Below are 26524 nucleotides of genomic sequence, written 5' to 3' on the forward strand. Positions count from 1 at the left end.
GGGGGCATGTGCTTGTAATCTTAGTGCTGGGGGGAGGAGATAGGTTGATTTCTCGTATTGCTGGCAATGGAGGCTCATTACCACCTTAGTATACACTCCAGGCCAGTGAGAGGCCTGCCTCAATGGAAGTAGATGGATTCCAGAGAATGACACTCCGGTTATCCTCAGGCACACATGTTCCAGAACACTAGTACACATACACACACACACACACACACACACACACACACACACACTGAAACTTAAAAAAATAATTCCTTTAATTTACTAATTCCACTTTTGAGATATATATATATATATATATATATATATATATATAAAATAATCAATGGTATTTTTAAAGATTTAGAGACAACATGAAGACTTTTAAAGACAAAAGTAAAAATAATTGAACATGTACTTCAACTCTAAATCTTTTCCCACTTGATCCTACCAAGTTAAATCCTAAGCTTTGTGTCACATTACTTGCTGTTCTCCATTGGCCCCTCTAGAACTAAGAGCTGCTGGGGTCTCAGCCAAGAGCACTCAGGTGATCTGGCAGGGGAAAGAGGAAGACAGATTCTTTTAGCTGAAGCTTAGAAAGCATCAGCTGCTTTCTCAGGGCTGGAACGAGGCCATTCTCGTGATGTCCAAAACCCTGGAAAGAGTTTCCAGTCCACTGAACTACTGATAGAGATTAACTCTGTAATAACTGTTACTGTAACTAGAGATTAAACACCAGGAGGAGGGCAACATTATTGTAGCTTGACCTACACACTGGACATTCTAATCCATTTCTATAAACTTTAGTAATGACCTCTATTGCTAAAATTTCTTCTCAGGGAGATACACAACAACTTCTACCTCTCTTCCTAAGCTTGCATTGGCAAACCTGTGCATGATTCCGCCCAAGTTCACTTCAAGGAACCAATGATTTTATTGGGTTTCCTTATAGATTGTAGGTAAGAGATTACCTACAGGAGCATGGTAGCTTCTCCCTCAAAAGGCTGCACTGAAAAGCCTTACTCAGCATGAATGATGGCTGGCCCACAGTCTTATAGATGGACCCCTTCCCCTTGTCTTCCCTGGCTCATATACCCTAGTCTCTCCCTGAGCCCACAAACCCCATGCAATTAGGGCAGAGAGCTGCAAACTGTGGGTAGTATGGAGCAGCTGGATACTTGGCTCTATGAGGAAGTATAAACAGTCAACAAGCCCAGCTGGAGCGATTCTAACAACCAGCACAGCTCAACTCCTGAATATGGGGGTTACTGGGCTCAGAGGACAGTCCCAAACAACAGCACTCATTTTTCAAGTTCTGAAGTGTGCTCCCTGAGCACACATGGTCCTCAGTCTCCTGTTCCCTTTTACAGAGCTGCAGCCGGAAGCCAACAGCAATAGCAGCAGATAGCCCATCCCACACAAGAGTGTCGGGAAAATCACCGTACAGAAAAAGCTTAAGCAAAATGCCACAAATTCCATCAATTCAATTTGCAAACTAACTTTCTCTAATGTGCTGCTGCTGCCCAAAAGAACCCCGCCTGAGGGATTGTGCGGGAAGAGTTCAAGAGTTCAAGTGCTCTATGCTTGCAGATTATCCATGGGCGAATAGGAGAAAGAACAAAACCCTCTAACCAGCCCACGAAATCCACAAGGACAACAAGTCCCAAAGCAAAACGGAAATTACATTTCATCTTCTTGTGCTCTGTGTGTTGCATTTTGGAAACACCCCCCAGATTATAATACCACAATGACACTTGGCTTTAGAAAACATCTTTTACTTAAAAACGAGGCCTCACTGGACCTGCCAATCTAGTCACACATGTCACACATGAATACATCTAACAGTTACAACACAACACATGACTGACACAAAATGATTGCTGGCGAGGGCTTGACAATGTTTTACTAGAAATAAATATTACCGCTTAAGTCACTGGTTCTCTTTGCTGAGGTTAAACTCCAGCAAACAGAAAGTTTGCTTGGCGGATTTAGGGGGTCTGTTGGGCCTCTAGGAGAGTAAGAAAGTAAGGCCTGAGGAATCATAGTCTAGCTTAGGGCAGACCCCAGCACATGCCTTGGATATACAAGGCTATTTAACACAGTGACCTTTACATACACATAAATATATCCTTCCCTATGCTGATATCTGAACTTCACATCATTTAAAATAAGGAGGCAGACATAGAGATGAACATTCTATATAAACAGTTAAATCTCAGCTTTAAAATACAAAACCTAAGTATGCTTCATACAGTTTTCTGTCCAAAAGTCTCTCTCATGTGGGGTTTGGTAGCATTCACATTGTGCAGAGATCTCCGAAGGTGTAGCCAGACTTGAAGAAGAACACCCCTGATAGGCCACTGGGAGACCTGTGAGTGACATGGTCTCAATAATACATGTTCTTATCCCACCAGCCTGTAGAGGTAGGAAAAGGTAAATCAGAAATAGAGCCTGTGGGATGCAGGGCACAAGCATCAGAAATCATTGAGCTGAACGAGAGGGCACAGCTGGTCCCGTTTCCAAACACTCAATTCATTTATATCATTACTCACTTCCAGGGTAGAGCCTGATGAACAACTTTCGCATCTCGTCATACACCCAAATCAAAATGGCGTGCGGCACAGCCACAAACCAGTACTGAACCCTGGAAACAAACAGAGGGAAGTGAGACCTGGCTTATCCAAAGAGACAGCCCAGACCCCGGTCAATGGTGGAGGCAGGGGTAGAAGCTCTCTCTCAGTTTTCCCCTTCACTAGAAATGACAGATATATTACACCACACAGCACAGACCTGCCAAGGTCCTTACTTCAGCCCAGCTGGGACTGTTAAAATCAACGTTGGTCTTTGAGGAAGCCTGCTGGATGAGAGTGGTGATGGCCCAGTTAGGACTGGAAACCCTCTTTCTTCCACTGGGAAGTAGGAAGATGAAGGGATGGGTTTCCACAGTTTGGGATCCATTTAATCTCTTTGGGAAGACTGGAGGAGCCTGTGGGAACCCCTAGTGTTTATTCCGGTTGTGATAGCTCAGAAGTGAAGCTGGCTTCTTACTTGGTGCCACTGAAGGTCCACTCACCTGAGCATAGTAAAGCTCAGAGCTGGGACACTCCCGAGACCATAGGAGAGGATCAGTGCAACGATGACCTGTGAGGCGATCCCCACCCAGATGACTTTATTTCTGAAACACACACAGAAGCGAACAGATGCTGAATTCCCCAGGTCACGCACCCAGAAGACAGTGCCACAGGCCAAGCCAACGCCTCATCTATCACAGGCGTGGGCTGTTTGAGGGTCCTGAGACTTTTGTTATCCCCACGTGACAGGTTCATTACCCTGAAGGTAGACATGGAGGTACCTGAAGAGCCCCTGTTGAAAGATGGAATTCCTCCGGGTTTTCCTGATGATCAGATCCGCAATTTGTTGGATCATGATGGCAACAAAGAAAGCCGTTGAGCCTGTCCATTCCAGGTATTTTCTCTGATACCTTGTCTGTCAGGAGGAAGAGGAAGATGAGAACCTGGAGGAAACCTGGCTCTCTCTTCCCACTTCACCTAGATTAAGGGTTGACCATCTCCTTGTGTTCAGGAGGAAATTATCTTGAAACAGATGATAAGGGAAAAGACATTAACTTACGTCACCCCATTGAAGCTCTTAAACTGCTTACACTTCCACAGCGATTGTGGAACTAATGCAAAAGGTAAGTTAGAGGGGCTGGTAAGATGGCTTGGGGGTTAAGAGCACTGGTTGTTCTTCCAGAGGTCCCAAGATCAATTCCCAGCAACCACATGGTGGCTCAGACCATTTCTAGGGGGATCTGATGCCCTCTTCTGGCATGCAGATGTACATGTAGACGGAGCATTCATACATTAAATACATTTTTTAAAAAGTGAGTTTGAGAGATGAGGCCGTGCCTTCTCAAAAGCCAAGTCACGGTTACCGGGGATCTTCTGGACTTTGTAACCGAGAAGCAGCCAAGTCTGCCTCATCAATCACTTTCAGGAAAGTGGGTTTCTGTGACAGTATGGGTGGGCAGCGAGAAGAGAGGAGAAGGACCAGGTGGTGCTGGCCTAAGAACTCTTGACTCACCCATTCCTGCCCGTAGCTGTCTTCCAAGTCATTTATGTCATCTGTTTCCCATGCTACCCTCAGGTTGATGAGAGAAGTGGGCCAAAAGCCCTGCTGTGCATAGACAGTGAAATAGACGAGGAAACCTCCCAGAGCTTGCATGAGACCTGGAAGAGGGGAGGGTTCAGAGGTGAGTGCTATGCTGGGCCCAGAGAGCTGCTGGGTCTTGTGCTCTTCTGCGTCATCCTCCCACCCTGCCTAGGACTGGAATGAGTTCTTTGGGAGAGATCTTGTATAGTGAGGCATGGGTAGGGGGATGACCAATGATGCTACACCCTCCTCATACCAATGTGAAGGTAAGAGTAGATGGCCAGCTGCGTGTTCACCAGTCTGTCTTTCTTCTTGTGGCGAGGTTTCCTATTCATAATGTCACTTTCTGCTTTCTCGTAGGCCAAGGCAATGGAGGGGATCTAGAGAAGGAAAGATCCTATGAAACCAAATCCTGGAAGGCAGAGCATTGGTAAGCAAGGGTGAGCCAGAGGTGGGAGTAAGTGGGTGATGAGGATGGGGAACGAGTATATCCGGGGTGCAGATAACAAGGGTGTATTGTTTATATGGGATTTAAAAGACATCCATCTTTAAAATCAATCTGATTTGGGAGTGACAGTGTGGTTCAGTGGCACAATGGTGCTTACCAGAAGCATAAATAAGGATCTGGGCTTTTAAAAAAAGTCAGTCTGCTTTTTAAAATCACCATAAAGCTCATTTTGAAACAAACCATGCAGCACAAATTTTTTTAAAAAAAAAGCCACCATTTATGCCATAAAATACCATCCTTCCCTTTTGGCGTGCAGCTAGACTACCAAGCAATGTCTTACAATGGTAGTACTCTCACAGGTCCTACCATTAAGAAAGCCCTTAGAACACAGAGCACTATCCTTACATTCAGACTTCCCAATGCGGGAAGTCTGGACTGGGCTAGGGATTTTATTTTCAGAATTGGTCCACATTTGGAGAGTCATTGCAGGATGAGTAAATGAACAGGTGTAGAAGGTCCTGGAATGTTAGAATATGAAAACATTCAGTTCAGGAAGGGTATCTCAGGTCCTCCCTCAAAGATAAAACACCTTTTATTTTCCCATAATGCAGGGGTCAGACCTAGGTGTTATATAAACATGAAGACAGAGGCCACGGTCAGGGCCACCTTTGTACTGTAACTTCGGATCGCTCTCTGTTGGTTTTCTTCTCCTTGGCCTAGGTAAGCCAGAGCCAAATGGGGACATTCATGGGGCTTTGTCTAAATGGACACAGGCTGGAAGGTGAGAATTCTTAGATGAGTGACTGTTGGAAATAATAACGAAAATCTGAAAAAAAATCAGATGAACACACACAAGAGCCCCTCCTGCAAGAAGAGCCAGTTCCAACTAAAGAACAAAGAACAAACCCACTATTCCATTCTGTGTTTAGCTAGGCAGTTCCAGGTCACCGTGCTCTAACTTAACATGGGTGACTGTGGGGCCATCACTTTAAGGCACTACCTCTTTTCAGAGCATGATTGTGTGATCACTTCTCCAAACAATAGGAGATGAAACTGATGATGGTCTATTCTTTGAGAGGTCAGAACTCATGTCTTTAAAAGAAAAAAAAATCAGTACTGGAGATCAAGTCTGCTTCTTATCTTAAAACTCTTGTCATAGGGTAAAATGATTTTCATTTCCAAACACTTGACAGGTCTCTAGTCCACTGCTGGGCAGCATGGTCTATGGACCAGAAGGACAAGAGTCACCTGAGAGCTCATTAGAGAGGGTAGAAATGGCCAGTGGTATGGAAGGCTCTTGGAGGCGACAGGTATGACCTCTATCTCCTTGGGTCTGTTATCAGATCTTTTAGTATCACTTACAATGTCTGTGCCCAGGTCGATGAATAGGATAGTGATGGTTCCAATAGGCAGGGGGAGCCCAGCAACGATGTAGATCAAAAAAGGACAGAGCTCAGCGATGTTCTTTGTCAGGGTGTAAGCAATGGTTTTCTTCAGGTTATCGAAGATCAGGCGACCTAGGGATGGTATGTCTCTTTATAGGACTTGCTTCTGGTCTCCCAGGAAACCTGGCTACCAGAAGACACCCCCCAAGAACGCACTCACCTTCCTCCACCCCTGTGACTATAGACGCGAAGTTGTCGTCTAGTAAGACCATGTCAGCTGCGTTCTTAGCAGCGTCAGAACCTGCTATCCCCATAGCAATCCCGATGTCTGCCTTCTTCAGTGCTGGAGAGTCATTCACTCCATCACCCGTCACAGCAACGACGGCGTCCTGTGCAGACCCAGCGGGAAAATAGGAATGAGGCATATAAAGACACCACAGGTCCACCAGGAAGCAGACCCCTACTCCTTTTGCCTTGAGGATGGAGAACTACTAGAGCCAAAAGCATCTCTTTGGGGAGAAAAAGATAAAGATGGACGATCTTAGAAGACAGAATAAGAAGCTCTGACGAAGGCGTAAGCAAAGGAAGAAGTTAAAACAAAAACTCCAGTGTATATTCCCAAGAAAAAGACGTGTTTCATGGAGTTCTCAACCTACAGATTCCACCATCCATACAGAAAAATTCTGGAAAGCAGAGGAGAGCTGTCTGTGGTGGTATATGCTTATGCTTTACAGTATTTAGAAAGTTGAGGCAGGAGGATCATGACTTTGAAGCCAGCCTGACACACACAGGAAAACCATGACTCAATAAAAAAAGACAGAGGAGAGAGAGAAAGAGAGAGAGGGAGAGGGAGAGAGGAAGGGGGACAGGGAGAGGGAGAGATGAAGGGGGAGAGGGAGAGGGGGAGGGGAAGAGGGAGAAGGAGGAGAGGGAGAGGGGGAGGGGAAGAGGGAGAAGGAGGAGAGGGAGAGGGAGAGGTAGGAGAGGAGAGAGAGGGAGACATAAAAAGGAAAATACTGAAAAAGAAGATTGCCTCTATAGTAAATATGCACAGATTTTCTTGATGTTATTTCCCCCAAACAATATGGAACATCAGGTATTTATGCAGCATTGACAATATAGTTGGTATTATGAGTCATCTGGAGATGATGTAAAGTCCACAAAATGTGAGTACTTTCTATAATAACATTCATCAGTTTTAGAGATGGGACTCGAGTGGTAGCGTGGTTTGAGCTTTTAGGTATTCCAGAAACTCCTTCCCCATAGCCACCAAGGATGGCCATTTCTTATGTCTCACTTATGTCATTTTATGTATTTACTCTTAGAAAGCCATTCTATATTTATACTCAACCACAGTCACAAGCATTTGAGTGTCTTCTCCACCAGGGCCCACGTTCTTGTGACAAAATAAAGACAGATAATGTGTGGCTATGGGATGCTTTCAAAGACGAACAGAACCTCAGTCCTCCCAACATGTGCTCCACATTTCCCAGTAGAAAGCCAGGCCTTCCGGTCCTCTGGGAGCTGCTGCTGACCCACCTGCCTCTGACAGCCCTCCACAATGATCAACTTCTGCTGGGGCGATGTCCGGGCAAATACGATTTCTTGGTAGTTGGTCAAAAGCTCATCCAGTTGTTCTGGGGTCATATCCTTCAGCTCCATGCCAGTCACCACAGCGGCTTTAGCTTCTCTAAAAGGGCCAGAGGAAACCGGATGAAGCCAAAGGCCAGATCATGTAGTGAAACAATTCTGGGCACGTTTTCCCTGCCAAGATATTAGCTGAGGCTGAAACAGGAGGCCATTTCCTGTTGTCCTATGACAATGGGAATAAAATGTCAACTAGACTTTTCCTTCCAGAGATGGGCAAGCACCGAAGAAGGAAAACACATTTCTTTCCTTCTCGTAGCTGCCTGGATGTGTGGTTATGTAGGTGGCTATGAAGCCAGAGCTGACAAAGCAGATAAATAAAAATTATTGACACAAAGTGTGCATTTGTGCTGGGGATGGGGTGTGGCTTTGTGGTAGAGGACTAGCCTAGATTTGACAAAGTAAACAAAAGAGCAAACAGAATAAATAAGTAAATAAATAATTGCCCATTTCACTTCTGGGCAATGTGATAGCAACTGGCATTAAATGTGTGACCGTCCTAAGGAAATAAACCAGCCAACCAGCCCCAGCCCTTTTTTTGTTTGTTTTTTTGTTTTTTTCTTTTGTTTTTGTTTTTTGCAGAAGGCTGTTTATTTATGCAAAGGAGCGATGGCAAATTTAGATTTGCCAACCATCCCCAGGGACTCTGATCACCTGGTAATTATTTATTACCTGGCAGCCTTGTATTCCTACCAAGCATCAGTGCCTGGGCAATCTAGGTCATTGTTCTTTCCTTCTCCCAGATTCAAGGGAGAAGATCCCAGTGGTAACCTCCTCAACCCACCATTCTAAAGTCTCTGGTTGTTTATGCCATTCATGGCCTAGGCAGCTCCTCCCCGCATATCTCCTCATAAAATCTGTTTTATTTCCCCTCTCCTTGGCTAGATGGGAGGCTCCCCCACAGGTAGGGACAGCATCTGTTCTGGTGTTTGATATAACGCCTGGCATGTAGCTGGAAGGCAGCAGCCATGTTGAAAGAATTGATGGATAGATGAGTTAAAAAAAGGATAGGCGGCTAGATGGCAGACAGACATGATTGACAGAACGAAGCTTCCGTTCTACTTGATAAGTAGGGAAAGAGAATATGTTTGCACGACTCCACTGAATATGCAAATAAATTCCTAAGATGCTCACTGTTGGGGGTGGGGTGGGGTATGCGTGAGACCAGAACGATTCTCAACTTCCTTAATTCTATAACTCGGTCAATAGAGGGTAATTTCATCTTCTCTTTATTTTACTCTTTCTAAGCTGGGCATGGAGTGTGCTGTCCTGTGCTGCACATTAATTCCAATCCATGATGCAGGACCCGTAGGATCATCTTGCCTAGTGATGCTACCTTAATCGTTCTCAATCGTTCTTAATCGCTCTCCTGGGATGCTCACACAATATGACAACTGCATTTTCTATAGGGCACAGCCTATCGTGAAGCTACAGCCAACTTCACCTCACTGAAGCTTGAAATACCAGGCAAGGGTATTAATGTGCTTGGCGTGTACCAGACACCAGTAAAGTTCTCAGCGAATGAATGAATGTAGATTACAAGCCAAGCCAACATATCCTGCCCTGGGAGAGCGTGAACCAGAGGATGGTTTGTTCTCGATAGTGAAACTGTTTAGTCAACAGGGCCCGGTGGATAAGAACTTGACCTCTGCTCCATCGGTTCTGTGGCTACCTTTTGTTGACCTGCTCCACAGCGATATTGCGGCGTTTTGCGATGTCTTCCACCGTCTCGTTGTTGGCCGATATGATTCCTACACTCTTGGCAATAGCTTTGGCGGTGATAGGGTGATCACCTGTGACCATGATAACCTGGAACACAGACAACAGAAACTCGTGGGTAGTGAGGGGCTTTGCTGGCTAAGTAGGGGTTTGTGGTTCAACATTTACCAAAACACTGCCTACTCTCGCAGGACCTAGAGAGTGATGACTTCACTCATGGGCAACTCTGGATGTCAGACACCACAGTTTCTGAAGGATGCACTGGGCCACCCTTTCTCCCAGGCTTCTTACATATGCCCCCCAACACTAGGGGAAGCCTTCCGCTTTGCCAGCATTTTCATTTGTAAGAGGGCCCATGGGTGTCTCCTAGAGATAGTTGTGTGCTGCTTTAACAGTCCTAATGCTAACACAGAAGCGAAATTCATGTTTGTCTTCCATATCATGAAGACAAATGGATTACGGAAAGTAAACTAAAACCTTTTATTAACTGTCATAGTCTAGGGCAGTGGTTCTCAACCCTTTGGGGGCCACGTATCAGATATCCTGCATATCAGAGATTTACATTACAAGTTATAATAGTAGCAAAATTACAGTTATGAAGTGGCAATGAAAAAAAATGTTATGGTTAGGGGTCACAACACGGGGAACCGTATTAAAGGGATGCAGCATCAGCAAGGTTGAGAACCGCTGCTCTAGGGCAATCTAATGTCTAATTCACGGCACCAGCAAGTTCTTCTCACTATAGGCACTGCATTGACTCACCCCACACACATTGTCCTGCTTTTGGGGACAGTTACCAAAATCTCAGCAGCATAAAGGAAGAGGTCTAAAACAGGAATGATGACGCCCACTTGAACATAACTAAAGACTGACGCTGAGCTCTGATGATTGAACATAGAGGGAGGAAAAATAGCACTCACCTTGATCCCGGCACTCCGACATTTGGAGACTGCGTCTGGCACAGTAGATCGAGGAGGGTCGATCATGGACAGAAGCCCCACAAAGCAGAAGTTGGAAGTGGGAAAGTTTACGGAGTCGACATCAAAGATGTAACTTTGGGGGAACTGCTCTGCTGGCAAGTAGAGGTGACAGAAACCTGGAAGAGGAAAGAAAGCACTTGGGTTAAGTGAAACTGGGATAAAGTATGATCGCAGGAAGAGTCAGAAGATGGCTGTGTGGTGTGGCGGTGGAGGGCATGCTTAACATATGGGAGGTACTAGGGAGCAGCGGCTGGGTACAGCCATCGTCTTCAGCCTCTGGGGTTGAGGTCAAAGGCATTCCTGTGTCTGGTAGATCTCCACGATCATTTGACTTCCATCAGTTTTTACATCAAGTAATCTCCAGCATGGCTCACTGCTTCTCACGTTTCAGTAAGCAGGCGAGGGGTCAAACAGGAGGTTCCTAGAGTGACTCTAGTCACACGGAGGCCAATCTTTTGTTGAAAAGATCACTTGGTGCTGTGGGTCATGTAGTGTGTGTTCCAATTATTAGCATCTCATTTATGCATTTTAGCTGCTGTATAAACTCAAAGAGCCCGTGAAGGCACGCATTCCACAGATTCCGGGTCCAGTGGTAAGCACTTTCATGGTGCTTAATGAGCCTTCTTATCAGCCATGGGCTGTGAATTCATCATTCTGTAGCTCTGAATAGGTGCCGTTTGGTCAGCCCATGATTCTGACAGTGGAACACACTGCCCCATTACACCAGTCCAGAGATGGCATTTCTAAAGTTCCATCCATCTCCAAGATGCCCCATCTCAGTTCCTTAGCTACCTTTCCACTGCTCGTAAAATGAGATAACTGATCATTTCTGAAGTCACCATTCCCTTCTAGGAAGTTGCAGGGTCTTAACACTTGCCTCATAGGGTCTCACTGATTGACTCTCCTTCATATTCCTTGCTTGTATCAAATACCCACCCGCTCCCTTGCTCAGGGAAATGAAGGCAGTTGCCTCTTAGTGAGACCAGCGTCTCTCCCATTGCCTCCAGCAAGGATGATCCTTAACAGACCCTGAGTGGAACTCTGACCTGCTCACCTTTGTGGCAAAGCTTTCCAAGCTCTCTCCTGACTTTGTAAGACAAAATGCCAGCAAATATTTAAGGACCATGGCTTCAATCTGTCTCCTCAGCCCTGTTTCCTGGAGCTACTCCAGCTCATCCATCCTGGGACACTCTATGGGCCACTTGCTCCACCACATGCATAAATCTCATTCCTTTTTTCTTCCTCTTGGCCTCTGCAGTTCTCTCACATGGCTGTTTTCCCTTCCCCCATTCAAATTCTGCAACTCAAGGCCCAATTTAAATGTGATTTCTTCCGTAAAGTCTCTGACTATGTCTGGAATCAACCTCATCCTCTTCAGTGTTGTCTCTTACATGTTTCTCTCTTGTTTACATACGGTTTTCTTTTATTTTTTTCAGGGTCGGGGATTGAGCCCAGGACCTCACACATGTTAGATAAATGTACCACCACTCTCCAGAACCCCGCATTCTTCTTTATATGATCCATGTGATGCCATGGCTACTCTGCTGGTTAGTGGGACTTCTTCCATGACTCTCAGGAGGTAAACACGGATGTTCTTTTACACTCACCCAACACACGCTCGCCCAGACCACCCAGCTCCATGTAGGCTGTGTGGAAGCTATCAGCAGAGCTCTTGTCCAGTGGCTGCTCCTGGCCATTGATCATGATGGTGCTGCACTTCTCTAAGATCCTCTCAGGGGCCCCTTTCATCACCACGAGGAAGCGTTTGTCATTAGGGTCCTCTGTCTCATGTATGGAGAGCTGGGAGGATATGGATCAGGCAGGTTAGTTATGGTGTCTTAACCATGGTTCTTCCAGTTAGCAACAGGACAAGCAGGGGGAACATTTTTTTTTCTTGACATTTGCCCGCAGAGAATAAAAGAGGAGGAAGAAACATGGCACTCCCAAGTGTGGCCTGTTTTTTGGTATTTGTAACTAATTAAAAAGCTAGATTTGGGTGACCCAGAAGGGCATGGCCAGCTGGAACATGCACTAGGTACAGCTTGTATTTCAAACAGACACTGGCCCTTTAAGACCCTTTGAGGAGGCCAGGTGTGCTCATGCTTGAATAAGCTATGGACAGTGGTGTTGTGAGAGTTGGGACTAGAAGAGCCCTGGTCTCACTTCTCCCTCCTAGTGGTGTGCAGCAGCCATCTTTTGTATGTGCATATGGATGTATGTGTCTGAGTGCACATGTGTGTGCAGGTGTGTGTGTGTGTGTGTGTGTGTGTGTGTGCGTGTGTGTGTGTGTTCTCGCGAGCACGTTCTGTCCTGGCTTTTGAGGGTTTCTCATTGGCTTGGAGTTGACCCATTGGCCAGGCTGGTTGGTCAGTAAATTCCAGAGATTTGTCTGTCTCTGCTTCTCAGACCGAGACATCTCCCCAGCCTTGAGCAACCATTTGTAAATGCCGAGCTGCCTAGGTCAGTAGGAATTCCTGTGCCTCCCTGTCTCAGGATGGATCTAGTTTTACTATCTGGACATAAGAGGAGATGGCAGAAATGTAGAGAAGAAGGCACTGTTGTTACAAGCAGACATTTCTCCTCCTCCTCCTCCTCCTCCTCCTCCCCTCCTCCTCCTCCTCCTCCTCTCCTCCTCCTCCTCCCCTCCTCCTCCCCCTCCTCCTCCTCTTCCCTCTCCTCTTCGTCCTCCTCTTCCTCCTTTAAATAGTGCTTAATAGGAATTAAACTCAGAGCTTTGTAAATGCAAGAGAGACTCTCTACCATTAAATCAGATGCTCCAGGCCAGGAAACTTTTGACATTTTTTTTTTGAAAAAATAAAATATACAGAAAATTGCCACCACTTTGGGATTCACAGTTGATTCAAATCAGTAGTTAATAGACTCTGAGTAATCAAAAATAAATATAACTTTTAAAAATAATAGAAAGAAAATGGATTTGCCAGTTTTTTTTTTTGTGACCAAGAAAAAACATCAAGTCAACCAATTAAATAAAAACTTAACCCAACCCAACCTAATCCAAACCAAAGAGCCTCCTGTATTGATTACCATTATCACCTTTATTTTCTGGATGGTCGGGCAGAGCTCGAGTTTGCCTAACACATGTGAGACTCCATGGTTCAATCCCCAGCACCACAAAGAAAAAGCTCTAGATCAAGGTGTGCTGGCACATGTCATGGTCACACAATGATGACATCACCTACTATGACTACATTTTTATTCAAAGCCCAAGCCACATCCTTCACTCAGCCTGGCACTCTGCAGGAAATCCCATCTGCAGTAGGAAACTGGGAGACAAGTTATGGGTCTGAAATGAAGAGGACAGACATGACTGGTTACTGCCATTGTTGGAGCCATTCAAGACAACTAGGCAATGATGGCCGTGTCCTTCCTAAACAGTGGGTAGAAAGGTTCCTACCAATGGAATATGGGATGGAAATAAAACATAATTTGGCTGGTTCTCAGGACTTGCCTGCTTCAAGGGCAGTCTCAGGCAAGCTTCTTTATGTGACTTACATGATATTTCTGCATCTGTGAGGTAGACTCTGTACAGATTTTAGAGATTGTTAAAACTGGTCAGTGCTACCTTGACACTGTGAGACTATGATCACGACACGTTCTAAGGGTTTTTTATTCCTATTCTATACATTTGGATTCACTGGTCCTACCTCATAGGTCTGTTACAAGGAAACAAATAAAGTGCCTGGCTTATATAGTTGGTTCTTATTTCCTTAGGAGATTGACTCCAGAGACCAAGAATATTAAAATCTAAGATGCCCCTCAAACCCATTATATTATAAGACATAGTATTTACACAGGAGCTAGGCACATTTCTGATAATCCTTAAATGACTTACACTATCTAACATGTCAGTGCTGTGTAAACAGAGAGTATTCCAAGTCTGTCTGTCTGTCTGTCTATGAGCACACATGTAGGACACATGGACTGTTCTTAGGAGGAGCAGACCCTAAGAAGCTCTTTGCTTTTCTTTTTCTACCTTACTTCAGGGATGGCAAGGTTGGCTTTATGTCTTTTCTTGGTTGTCAGAAAAGAGAAGGTGGGGGGAGGAGGAGAACAATGACACCACTGGAAAACCTGACATGCTTTGACTAATGCTTGTGCCCCTATCTCCCAGCCCTCTAAGGTCTTTTGAAGCCAGGTCTGGTCTGGAATAGAGAATAGCAAATGGGTGAGTGCCGTAGTTGTTTTGTTCTAGTGACAAAGATTGCCAGGTGTGAGGGGAGACTCACCTGAAATTTGTTGGTAGAATTAAAAGGAATTTCAGCCACTTTGTGGTTTCTTTTCCTAATTCCCATCACGTCACCCAAAATGACCTCTGAGAACTTTAGCAGAGCAGTTTCTGAGGCGTCTCCAACCACAGTTCTCTGGGAATCGAGAGAGAAATGCTTACAGCACATCATCACCTCGCTGAAGAGACAAGGTCATCATTAAGTGGCTGGGCCAGGACCATGGTAAGAATATAAAGCAATGGCGCCACCTACAGGCACAATGGGAGTTTGAGCAAAGAGGAGCTCTGTTGTGCAATGGGGCTCTCATGAGTAGGAGACCAGGGGGTGGGTTGGTGGGGGATAAAGCCTTCTAGAATGCACTGCCAGGGACAGAAGTACCGGTGTGTGTGGTAAGCAGTCTGTCATCAAGACTCAAGTAGTAGAAAACAGGGACTCACAGAAAAAAATTAAGCGAACTTTGGTGAAGGTAAAACCAACCAATATTTTAAAATTAGTGACAGATGAAAACGATGGAAAGGAAGGCTAAAATCTGGGCGGCCCAGGAGAGGTGGGGAGGTCAGTGAGAGGTGAGGAGCCCAACAAGAGGTGGTCTGACAACTTAGATGCAAGTACTGATCATAATAGAAGTGTGAAGTTGTGTACATGTCAAACCTACAGTGGGAGAACTTGGTGGCTCACTGGAAAGAAGAAACTCAAAGATAATTTCTATAACCTTTGGCCCAAAGACAAGGAGAATGACTATGTCAGTGCAAACATTTTGACATCCTGTTGACTGGAAGCCAGACCGGGCACAGAAATAACAAGGGGACACATTCATCTTTGGAGGGAAAAAGGGAAGGGGTGGGGAGAGAGAGAGAGAGGGAGGGAAAGGGAGAGAGAGAGGAGAGAGAGAGAGAGAGAGAGAGAGAGAGAGAGAGAGAGAGAGAGGAGGAAGGGAGAGGAGGAGGAGGAGGAGGAAGGTAAGGTAGGAGTGTGTTTTTATTCAGTGTTCCAAGACCACTTGATATCCTGTATTCTAGTCAAGAGGAGGATGTGCTATGTAAGATTAGACCTCTTACTTCCATCCAACTATAATTTGTAGTTCAGCAAATAACATTTGTTTATCAAGGAACTCTGATAATGTCCACCTAGTTTCCAGAAGTCAGGAAAGCAAATTCAAGACACATTTGCATCTGGGAATGAGAGGGAATTTAGACTTCTGACAAGTACCCTTTGTAATTTTTCAGTGATAGATGGAGTGAGAAAGACCTTCTGCCCATCTCCAGAGCCAGATTTGCTCTTACTAGAGCAAACTTTGCCCAGTGGGAGAGACTAAATCAAGCGCACAAGTAGAACAGAGTGACCTTGTGTTGCCTGTGACATAAGCCCTAGAGTGTCAGCAGCCTTACCTTCATGATGGGGACACTCTCCTGGCCTGGCCTGAACTCTGCTCGGTTACACAGTGTTATTATCTTGGACAAGGAAGCCCAGGTTCCAGAGCTTTGGTCAAAGGCTTGTTCTGGACACAGAGAGAGAACAGTGGTTAATGTGGGTGATGGGTCTGACAGGCCCCAGTCACACCCTTCCCGTAAGACCAGAGAGCCTCAACCAGCCCTTTTGCTTGGGTCCTTGTCTTTAGGCTTGGATGTTCCACAAAACTCACTTGTTTGGTTTTCACTAGTATCAGCCACAAAGATCTGATTGTCAAACCACAAGTGAGCCACAGTCATCCTGTTCTGGGTCAGGGTCCCCGTCTTGTCTGAGCAGATGATGGAGGTGGAGCCAAGAGTCTCCACTGCCTCCAGATTCTTTACCAGGCAGTTCTTCTTGGCCATCCGTTTTGCCGTCAGTGACAGGGTAACCTAGCAAGAGGGGAGAAATGATGCTTTGGGGACAGTCATTTTGAACTCAGGTTAGCTGGGACTGACTTTCAGGGGAGAACTGGACCAGACATGGTATTACAACTACAATCTGGATTAGTGAGTTGAAAGCCACCCCAAAGCCCTATTAACCACAATCTTAAAAAATAGATTAAATATAGGACATGTCTATTATCTCTATATTCTTTGAAGAAAGTGCCTGAAAGTCCACAGGCCACAAAGATAATTCATGCAATTTGACACATGCTCTTCAAAAGTGGGCCCAGTTAGTTGGGCTGTGGTAAATTGCCTGCCTAGCATTCATGAGGTGATGGGTTTAATCTCAAGAACCACAAAGCAAAACAAAAAACCAGGAGTGAGACCTGGAACTCAAAAACATTCTTCTCCTGTCTTTGGTCTGGACAGCACTTGGCCACTGCTCCTGTAGTTAAATGGCTAGCATTTGAACCCTCTTCCCTCTCCCATGGGCCTCTATGGCAGGTTGGGCAAGAGGAAGCTTTTGTCTAATGACTGAATTAGATGGGCCTGGGTAAAAGGACACAGGAGAGAGTCAGGGCTCAATCTCAGGTTAGGTAAGAAAGGGGTTGAACTCCTTTATAAAAAGAAGGGGTGGAGGGGTTGGGGATTTAGCTCAGTGGTAGAGCGCTTGCCTAGCAAGCGCAAGACCCTGGGTTCGGTCCCCAGCTCCAAAAAAAAAAGAACCAAAAAAAAAAAAAAAAAAAAAAGGGGGGGGGAGAAAGGGGGTTTTAGAAAAGCAATTAGGGGAATGTGTTGTGTTTAGAAATTCTATACATGGGGGCTTGACATTTATCTTCTCTGGATAAAAGGGGGTGTGAAATAACCTATGGGAACTAACCTAGATCTTCTGAAAATATAAAATTTTTAGGACGATGCACCCAGATGTCAGAAACATCACAACTCTTATTGTCTACCTCTCTATGAAACCATCCCATGGTGGTCTCAGGAGGAGAGGGTGTGTGGCACTGCAGATGGGGAAGCTGTGGTTCTACAGCCACAGTGATGGGTGTCAGGGTGCAGTCTCTCTAACAGCATAAACTCACAGTGACAGTAGCCAGGAGGCCCTCTGGCACGTTAGCCACAATGATGCTAATGAGGAAGATGATGGCGTCGAGGACATAGTACTTCATGCACACGGCGGTGATGAAGAAAATGATGCCAATGGACACAGCCACTCCTGCCACAATATGGACAAAATGCTCGATCTCAATGGCAATGGGCGTTTTCTCACTCCCAACGCCTGAAGCCAAGGAGGCTATGCGCCCGATGATGGTGCGGTCACCCGTGTTGATGACAATGCCAGTTGCTGTACCTGCAGGGAAGAAGACATTTTACCCTAGGAGTTCTGCTCGCAGCCCTCTCTGGCTGGCTGCAGAGGGAGCCAGCACTTGACAACACAAAGGCTAACATAATTCTCTGGTCCCCTCAATTCTGCATTTTTTTCCCCTGGGAAAAGCTCTAGAGCAACGGACTGGAGGGATGAAAACCTCAGAGCCAAGAGGGAGAGGCATGCACCCCTGAGAGCCAGCTGGCCTTACCTTCCAGGCAGGTTGTAGAATAGAAGCCTATGTTCTTGGTTTCCAAGGGGTTTTCATGGGTAAACTCAGTTGAACGAGCCTGGGGCTCAGATTCTCCAGTGAGAGAGGAGTTATCTACCTGAAAGAAAATTTGAAAGTAATTCAAAATGAGCTACTTTAGTCCCTATTTTTTCTTCAAAACAGGGAGAGAGTGCTGGGTACCTCCCAGCAGTCTCCTGGAGGAAGATGTCCTTGATACTCACTTTGCACCCTTGGGAAAATACCAGTCTGATGTCCGCAGGGATCTGGTCCCCTCCTTTAATCTCCACAACGTCCCCCACCACCAGTTGCTCTGCTGAAATGACCTTCTTTTCGGCATCTCGGATGACAAGAGCTTGCTGTGGACGAAAGCCATGACAGACGCCTAAGCATCGGGGGAGCACTGTGACCTTCCCACTGTGCACCTATGGAACCCTGGAGTGGGGGCTGTGGACCCATGGCTGTCAGAGTGGTGAGGGCAAAGCTAATGACTGCTTCACAGACTCCAAGAACTAATTTTTCTTGAGGTCTGTTCTTGGAACCAGAAAAGTCTACCGTTGCTTGGCAGACACAACCAAGGCAGATGATAAAGGTGAGGCCCCTCCTGGATGGCCAGGCAGGTGAAAACCAGCTAAAGAGCTAGACTCCTGCTGCGATAGGGGAACATTAATGAGGGAGCGCCCTGCTTCTTTCTTGGCGCTGTAGGAGGCATCTCGTGTACTCAGAATCTTCCCTTCTAGCTGCCCGTTCTTTCACCCAGGGCCAGAGTTTTCCTAGCTACAGACACAAGGATTCCTTGAAAAAAGTAGATCGATGGATCTCCTTGACTGTTGGTGAGGAACATTCTAGAACCATCTGAGAGGTTGTCCAAAATAGTTCAGAACATGTCGCCCAATGACTAATGTTCTGTCCATCTTTTCCTTGATCTGAGTGTTTTCCTTGATCTCACTTCAGACCCACGACCACTTCAATTCTGTGATGAACTAGGATTTGGAGACGTGAGCTAATTTGACCAAGATGTCCCAGGCATCGAGGAGTGAGACCACAGCTGCCTCCTTACCCAGATTTCAGGAAGAGACCAGAGTTGCATGGCTCCTACTCACCTGGGGGATCATCTTACTAAAGCTGGCCATGATGTTGGTGCTTTTGGCTTCTTGGTAATAAGCAAAAATCCCCGTTAAAATAACAACCAGGACAAGTATGGCGCCCAAGTAGACCTGGGTTGGGGGGAGAGGCAGTAGTCAAGGAAGCAGAAAACCCCACATCTGAAACAGTCTAGCCTGACTAACAGCGTGATGCCAAAGGGAAAGTTCCTACCCAGTTCCATGGGGTAAGTCACAAATACAGAGATACTTAAAGTATTGCCATGAATTACCTTCAGGCTATGGAGACAGGTGTACATGGAGGAAACAAATTTTGTGCTAATGTTCAGATATCTTCTTTTACATATGCACATATTCACCACCCCTCCCCCAGCCTGAAATCAATCACTCTGCCCCTGTGCCAGCCTGAGGACCATGTATATGTCCTCCAAAGATGTGCCTGTCTGGTATTTAACATCAATGGCCACATGCAACACCTAGCTTTTGGGAGCTGGTTTCTCTCTCAGTGTAGCATCAGCCAGTTCAATTCTTTGCACTTGGCACTGGGATGCAAGCAGGTGTAGCTGCCCTCCACGGGAAAAGGAGAGATTAGCTTTGAGGGAAAGAGCTTCCCCAAAGTACTTCCTAGTGATTTTCTTCCTCATCGTGGACTAAGTGTCTTGTCTGTATTCTAAAACCTGCACCTATGTTGTCTGAAAATGAGATTCCACTCGTTTCAGAGCTGGGAGAATGTCCCCGTATTCACCACTGCCTGGCGGGTGATAGAATCCTAGCTTTAGCCTAGCACTGTGTCCACTGATGGCTGCACCTGATGACTGCTTCTCCCCGTAACCAAGGGAAGCCCAGGACGGTTGCTTACGTTGTCTAGGGACGCGGAATTGTTGACGTACTGGATCACAAATGCGATCCAGCACAAGGCAGCACCTATCCACAGGAGGATGGAAAAGCCCCCCACCATCTGCTTGAGGAACTTGATAATCTCTGGAGTTTGCTTGGGAGGGGTAAGAGCGTTGGGCCCATCCCGAGCCAGGAGCTCTGTAGCTCTGACGCTGGAGAGACCCTGAAAAAGCCAAGAAAAACATGCATAGGAACAGACAGTCACTCCTCATGTTTCTGCAGGTTGTGGTTAGGCAGTAACATTGCCCGAGAAGGCCCTGGAAACGGGAATGATACCTTGGTCTCTCAACTCTGGCTTATTATTATTCTTAACAAAGATTACCTTTGTTTTTATTGATGGGGTACCATATGATATCCAATATGGACACATTAACAAAATGTTTAAGTTAGTTTAAATATCTGTCTCCAAAAACAATTTCTTATCCTGGATGGTGTCTTAGAGATTGCATCCAGATCTAGGAAAATGTTGTACCTCTAAGCTCTAACCCTAACCCTAATTTTACTTTTTATTTTGGGACATTGATATGTAGCCCATACTGGCCTTGAACTTGCAATCCTTCTCTGCCTCAGCCTTCTAATTACTTTGACACGTGCATATGCCACCACACCCAGCACAAACTATCATAGAAAACACTGTGTGCATATCTTTTTCTAATTCTGTTTAAGCTAGGAGCAACATCTCCGTTTTGTTCATTTTGAGTCTGCTCTAGGATCCAATGCTTTTGCTTGGTAGTGACTCACATATTTGCTGCATCACTAGACTCTGAGGTACCAACTCGTCTTCTTGCTGCTCTTTTTCCAGAGCCCCTTCTCTCAGTAGCTGTTGAACATTTCCACAAGGCCATTCCGGAGGTATTTCTAATAGTACCTATGATGGTTGCGTGCACACTGAACACACACAAACCCCTTCCCTTGTCCCTTATTGCCAAACAGTACAGCATGACACCCATTTATACAGCGTCCGAAGTACATTCCATGTGAATGATCTAGAGACGCTCTAAAGTAGGCGGGAGGGGATGTATCTGTCATCTGTTCCATGCAAAGAGTGCGCCATGACAGAAGGGACTGCACTGTTTGTGGATTCTGGAACACGTCACTCAGAATAAAACCCCCTGCCATTTCTGCTGTATCTTTTTTCCTTCTCACTTCTACCCACCCATCACCTGACCTCCTCCTCTTGCCTCTAACATGGCAAACAAGATTGGAAATTAAGTCAAATCCCCTTGCACCATGTCTGTCTGTCTGTCTGTCTGTCTGTCTATCTATCTATCTATCTATCTATCTATCTATCTATCTATCATCTACCCACCCACTCATCTGTTCATCTATCCATCTATATCTTGAATCTGTTTCTTCCACCAAGCCCCTCTTTCTCTCTCTCTCTCTTCCTGGGCTACCCTGTTTTGGACCTTCCTTTCAATCCTATCTTTTTGTTCCTTTTTTTTTTTTTTTACAGCTTTCTATTTTACACACACACCTTTTTTCAGACATAATTTTTTTTTTTTGGTCACATTACTTTCATCTAGAAGTTGTGTCTGCTTATACAATTACTGTAGCTCCTCTTCCTCAGCTGATCATGGAAGCCTGTGATGCTTTCAGTGAGGCTTTCCCTAGCCACTTCTATACCTCGCCTTTCCTCAGCCCTTCCCCCACACACATCAGTCTTGCAAACCCAGATTGCTCTTGACCCACTCTTACCCTATCTGACCCAGGGGCATCCCTCAGACTTACATCTGGACCATCATTCTGAACCCCATTCAGATACTGTAGGCTGTTCTGGCCCCTTGGTTTATTAATTATCCATCTCTCTTTGTACAGTTTCAAGCTCTCCATTGTCACTCCAGTTGTATAAAGTGAATGTTAAGCTTTCTTACATATCTGCTGTCTTAATGCCAGGACTGCCTACTCCTGTTTGCCTCTGCTGCAGTCCAGTGTGAACCACATAGTAGGTTTTCTCTCTCTTTTCTTTTCATTTGAACAAATGAATATTCATTTTCTGTCCAGAGGTTTGAATTTGGGCTAGAGAGATACAAGAGCACTTGCTGCTCTCACAGAAGACCGGGACTTGGTTCTCAGCACCAACGTGACAATGCACAGCACCTGTAACAGTTCCAGGGGATCTTCTGACCTCTGTGGACTACATGCATGTGGCATATTTATACATGCGCAGTCCAAAACACTCATACACATAAAAATAATTAATTAATTAATTAATTAATAAGTACCCTTTTAAGAGAGGCTTAAACTTTTGAAATTGAACTTGGATTTGAATCCACAGAAGGAAGCAACACTTTTGTAGTGAAGACTTTGTAAAGTTCTAAAGCGCTCTAGTACCTTGGGCTCTGAGATGGAGATTCTGGGACCTCACTTTCCAACAGTGGCCTCCCCAGCCTCCAATATAAAGAATCCTGTGCACCATTTGCTTCATAAAGCAACTTGGGGCCAGGATCTTTTTTTTTTTTTTCCGGAGCTGGGGACCAAACCCAGGGCCTTCTACCACTCTACCACTCTACCACTCTACCACTCTACCACTCTACCACTCTACCACTCTACCACAAGTGCTCTACCACTGAGCTAAATCCCCAACCCCTTGTGGCCAGGATCTTAAGGAGGGTGTGTACCATTCTGGGGAATCACAGCTCCCTTGTTGCTTGTGCCTGGGCTTCTAGAGGAGCCTGTCTGGGGCCTTGGGTCAGGTAGGCCAGCTCTAGCAGGTGGAGTGGCTTGTCTTAGGATCCAACCATCCAGAAAATGGATAGTTTCACAGGTGTGGCCCCAAGTTACCCACAGCCTGAGTACACCAATCTGCATAGTTAGGATGTGTGTTCCCTCAGACCTTCAGTCCCCTGATGGCTTACCTGGATGATGTTGGTACCATATTTCTGTTCCAATTCTGTATTACTGAGTCTGTGATCATCCTGAAATTCACAGAGGGAAAGGGAGTAAATGACATCATTCCAGAAGACTCTACCCACTTAAAAGGCTGGAAGTAGCACAGAGGATAGAAGGGGACAGGAAGCTTGGTGGGGAGGAGAAGGCTGAGCAGTGAGTAGCTGGTACAGGGGACCTTGTCTTGAAGCCCTGCCTGCTCTGTGAGTACACACAGTGCCACTGACACCCAGACACTGTCCTTGGTTTTTTATGAGCAATAGAATGCCTATTTGCCTCAGTCTGCTCTCCAGCTTATGCAAGCCCTGGCATCGTCATCTTATAGCCATGAGCTAGTTGGACACTTCATTCAGACCTGGATGCTGAGGCTGGCTGGTGGTGATAAGTGAAGCCAACGTACACGTGGGGTGAGAGCAGGAGGGAAGGGAGAGGGGGAGCAAGGCTGTGGCCGTGGGGGCTCTTTCTGCTCCTAAGAATTAGACCAGGACAGGCTTGTCATTCAGAGAGATTGGATCCAAGGCTCTAATTTGCCACGGAGATCAAAGTTCGAAGTTATTCAAGCATCATGTCACAAACTGCAGGACTCTTGGGAAGAGCTTTCAAGGATAGAAAGAGGGCAGGGGGTTCCGTTCTTACAACGAAGCAGGAGAATGGGCTCCGATCATGGGAGTGATTTCCCTACACCGTATTCAAAGTACTTAAAGAAAAATTCATGGCATAACTGTGTGCAGAGCTGAGCATGGTGGAGCCTGTAACCTCAGAACCTGGGAAGCCCATAAACAGTCCTGAAGTTCAAGGGTAGCGGAGCCACATAGCATGCATCAGTATGAACTTTACAGCAAGTCCCTGTCTCCAAATACAGTATAGGTAAGTAGACATATGTAAAATAAAAGATTAGCAGGCTTCTGAGAGAATAGGCATATATCCAAGTAGCGATCTCAAGGGCAAACCGTGTGTTTCCATCTCAAACGCCAGAGACACACAGGCGTAACAATTGCTTGTGTGTTACCTAGTACTTCTCTTTGCTCAGTTAATCCTATCCGCAATCTTAACAGATAGGCATTGAGTTTTCCCTCTTTAATCAGGTCTCAGCCAGAATGCAGTGCAGTCTGGCCTGGAACTTGTGATAGCTGTCCCCTTAGCCTTCTAAGCGCTGGGGTTAAAGATGATTGGAAAGAGAAAAATGAGTGTCGGTCACACTGAAATTTAAATTTACATCAGTCCAATTTCTGAGCCATGCCCTCAAATGTCTACCAGGAATCATGCATACAACAGTCTAACAGTTTGCTTTTAAACGTTTAACAAGCGCTCCAGGAAAGTCAAACAGCTCTGACTTCTAGTATTTGTTTGTTCCTCATGAGGTTCTCAGGATGCCAAGGTCCCCGGTATCAACAACTGGCAACCCGGCTTGAATAAGTTTGCATAAGTCGGGCAGTAGCCCAACGGCTACAGGGCTCTGAGGTCTGCCAATGAACCGCAGGACGAGCCAGCCCAGCCTCAAGCTCCCTTTAGCCTTCCTGAAAGGATCTCTAACGTTCCACATCCAGGGTAGCTGTTCATCAAACCCATCCGCTTTGATCACCCAGCGGCATAATAATACCACCCTTCCGTAAAGAAACTTAACTTCTAAAACATTGCTCATTCCCCCACCCTCCCAGACTTTGAAAACTGTTTCCCATTTTACATAGGGAATAGCGAGCATGGGGGAGGGGGAGGGGAGTTCCTGTAGCTTGATTGTGCCCAGTTAAGCTCCATCCTAGAGAAGGGTTTAGATTGAGACTATGATTGTGGAATCCAAGCCCAGCGTGTCTATTTCTAGCGCAGCCTTTTTCCAGGAACACATAATACCTCATATGGTAAACGAGATGAACGGGCTCTGCCTCTGGGGCTTACAATTAAGCTCCCGGTCCTATCTAGGACTGCCTCCAACCAGAACTCAGGAATCTGGCAGCAAGGATAGAGAAGGACATAGGAGACCAGGACACAACCAGTAAAGATAACATCACACTCTGACAACAAACAGACAGACAAACCAACCAACCAACCAACAAGGAGATTAGAATCCTTCGAAGATATCCCACGCCATGGACGCCATTTTTTTTTTTCTTTACCAGAGCAAAGTTATAACGACAAGATCTCTGGTGAGGGGGCACCAGACTCTTTTGCCTTCAGGGGACTGACCAGATCAAGTTCTTTCTTCAGCTCCTCTTTCTCGTGACTCTTGTTGGGTTCCGAGTCCTTGTTCTTCGCTCCTTTGAACTTTTTGTCATCCCTCTGGTCTGCTGGCTTGACGTCTTTCGTTCCATTGAGCTCTACAGAATAAATTTCTGTTTTCTGGAAGAGAAGCAGAGATGCAATATTAGCTCCAGAAAGGTTTTCTTGAGGAGGGGCTTAGTTCCTCCTAGAGGGTGGGGAGATCCCCGGAGGGAAAGAGCGCTGGCCCCTTCATCCCCACCTGGAGAGGAAGCGGAGGACCCAACTGTGGGAAGTATCTCTCCTTCCCTCGCAAAAATATTTCCCTCCTTCTGTGGAGACAGCAGCCTTGTCTGGTACAGCCCCAGCAGCATCGTTGCAAGGAACTCCTCCTCTGGGGGAGGGCAGGTGGGAAAGTTACCATTTTCTCTAGCACCTTGGTCCATGGGTCACACCAGCTGTGCCACCTTTCTTCTTAAGGAAGCGGTGAAGTTTCAAATAGGCTCACTGCGAGTGTGGCTTTTCAGACCACCTTGCATCCAACAGAACCCAAGTGTCACCTCCAACCCGGAGCTTGCAGAACAGCTGCTATGCAGCTGGCTTGGCGACCCTGGGGACCCTTCCTACACATCTATACTAATTTCTATACACTATCTGCCCCCCAATTTTTACCATATATATTCTTGGTGGCTGAGAGTGAGTTCGGTGTTAAGATCGCCCACCCCCTATTTTTCCAAGACCAGGCATTTCTTTTTGTTTTTCCCGCGCTTTCCGATGGTCGTCTAAGGTTCTCACTAGACGTGGAGATATAACGCACCCGGCGCATACTGTGGCTGGTGGTCCAACCCGCTGGCAAACGATGTAAGACACCGGATGCTGGCCTGCTGAGGTGAGCCGGGTAAGTGTGAAGATGCGCGTTGCTTTAGCGCGCGCCGGGCTGTGGTTCACAGAGTCAAGTCTGAACTTTTGGTGGCGGCGGCCGCGGCCGCGGCGGGTGTTGAGGTCCGGGTCCCTGAGTGGTGAAGGCGAAGACGTTGGCGTTGCAGAAGCAAGGCGCCAACCCGGACGCAGCAAGCACCTCCGCGGCCGATCACCAGCCACTGTCTCTGGGAGGTGGAGCGCGCCTTAAATGCTGCGAGCTCCGCCCACATACCTGGGGCGACACAGTTCCCTGCACCGGGGACGCCCCTGGGATAGGAAACCCGAGTGCGCGCAAGCCTGGGTGGAGTAGGATTGGTGGCCAGGGATTTGAGGCTCTAAGGTGGGGACTCCTCTTGATACCTGGCTGGAGGACGCGGGGTCTGCTTTAGGGCGGATCTGGCGACCAGGTTCTGCCGGTTGCGCAACAACAGTGGCACGCGCCAGGTGCGTGCAGCCCCCGTGCAAGCGCCACTGTCTGTCTGTCAGTCGGACCCCAGGCTCCTACAAGGCTGGAGCACATCCACGCCC

General features: G+C 46.4%; 1 protein-coding gene across 1 annotated transcript; it reads right to left on the reverse strand.

Moving 5' to 3' along the window:
* Positions 1-1738: 1738 nt before the first annotated feature.
* Positions 1739-26179, reverse strand: Atp12a (ATPase H+/K+ transporting non-gastric alpha2 subunit). Its single transcript, XM_032917603.1, has 23 exons — positions 25893-26179; positions 25064-25216; positions 22852-22911; positions 19956-20156; positions 19097-19210; positions 18218-18352; positions 17976-18093; positions 17481-17749; positions 16203-16401; positions 15949-16058; positions 14561-14695; positions 11921-12113; positions 10254-10429; positions 9287-9423; positions 7507-7657; positions 6188-6356; positions 5945-6099; positions 4391-4514; positions 4066-4211; positions 3335-3468; positions 3056-3157; positions 2535-2626; positions 1739-2397 (listed from the first exon to the last, which is right to left on the reverse strand). The coding sequence occupies exons 1-23, from the start codon at positions 25899-25901 to the stop codon at positions 2369-2371; spliced, it is 3111 nt and encodes a 1036-aa protein (XP_032773494.1). The 5' UTR covers positions 25902-26179; the 3' UTR covers positions 1739-2368.
* Between the last annotated feature and the right edge of the window lie 345 nt (positions 26180-26524).

Source organism: Rattus rattus, chromosome 12 (assembly GCF_011064425.1).
Source record: "Rattus rattus isolate New Zealand chromosome 12, Rrattus_CSIRO_v1, whole genome shotgun sequence".
Taxonomy (NCBI): domain Eukaryota; kingdom Metazoa; phylum Chordata; class Mammalia; order Rodentia; family Muridae; genus Rattus; species Rattus rattus.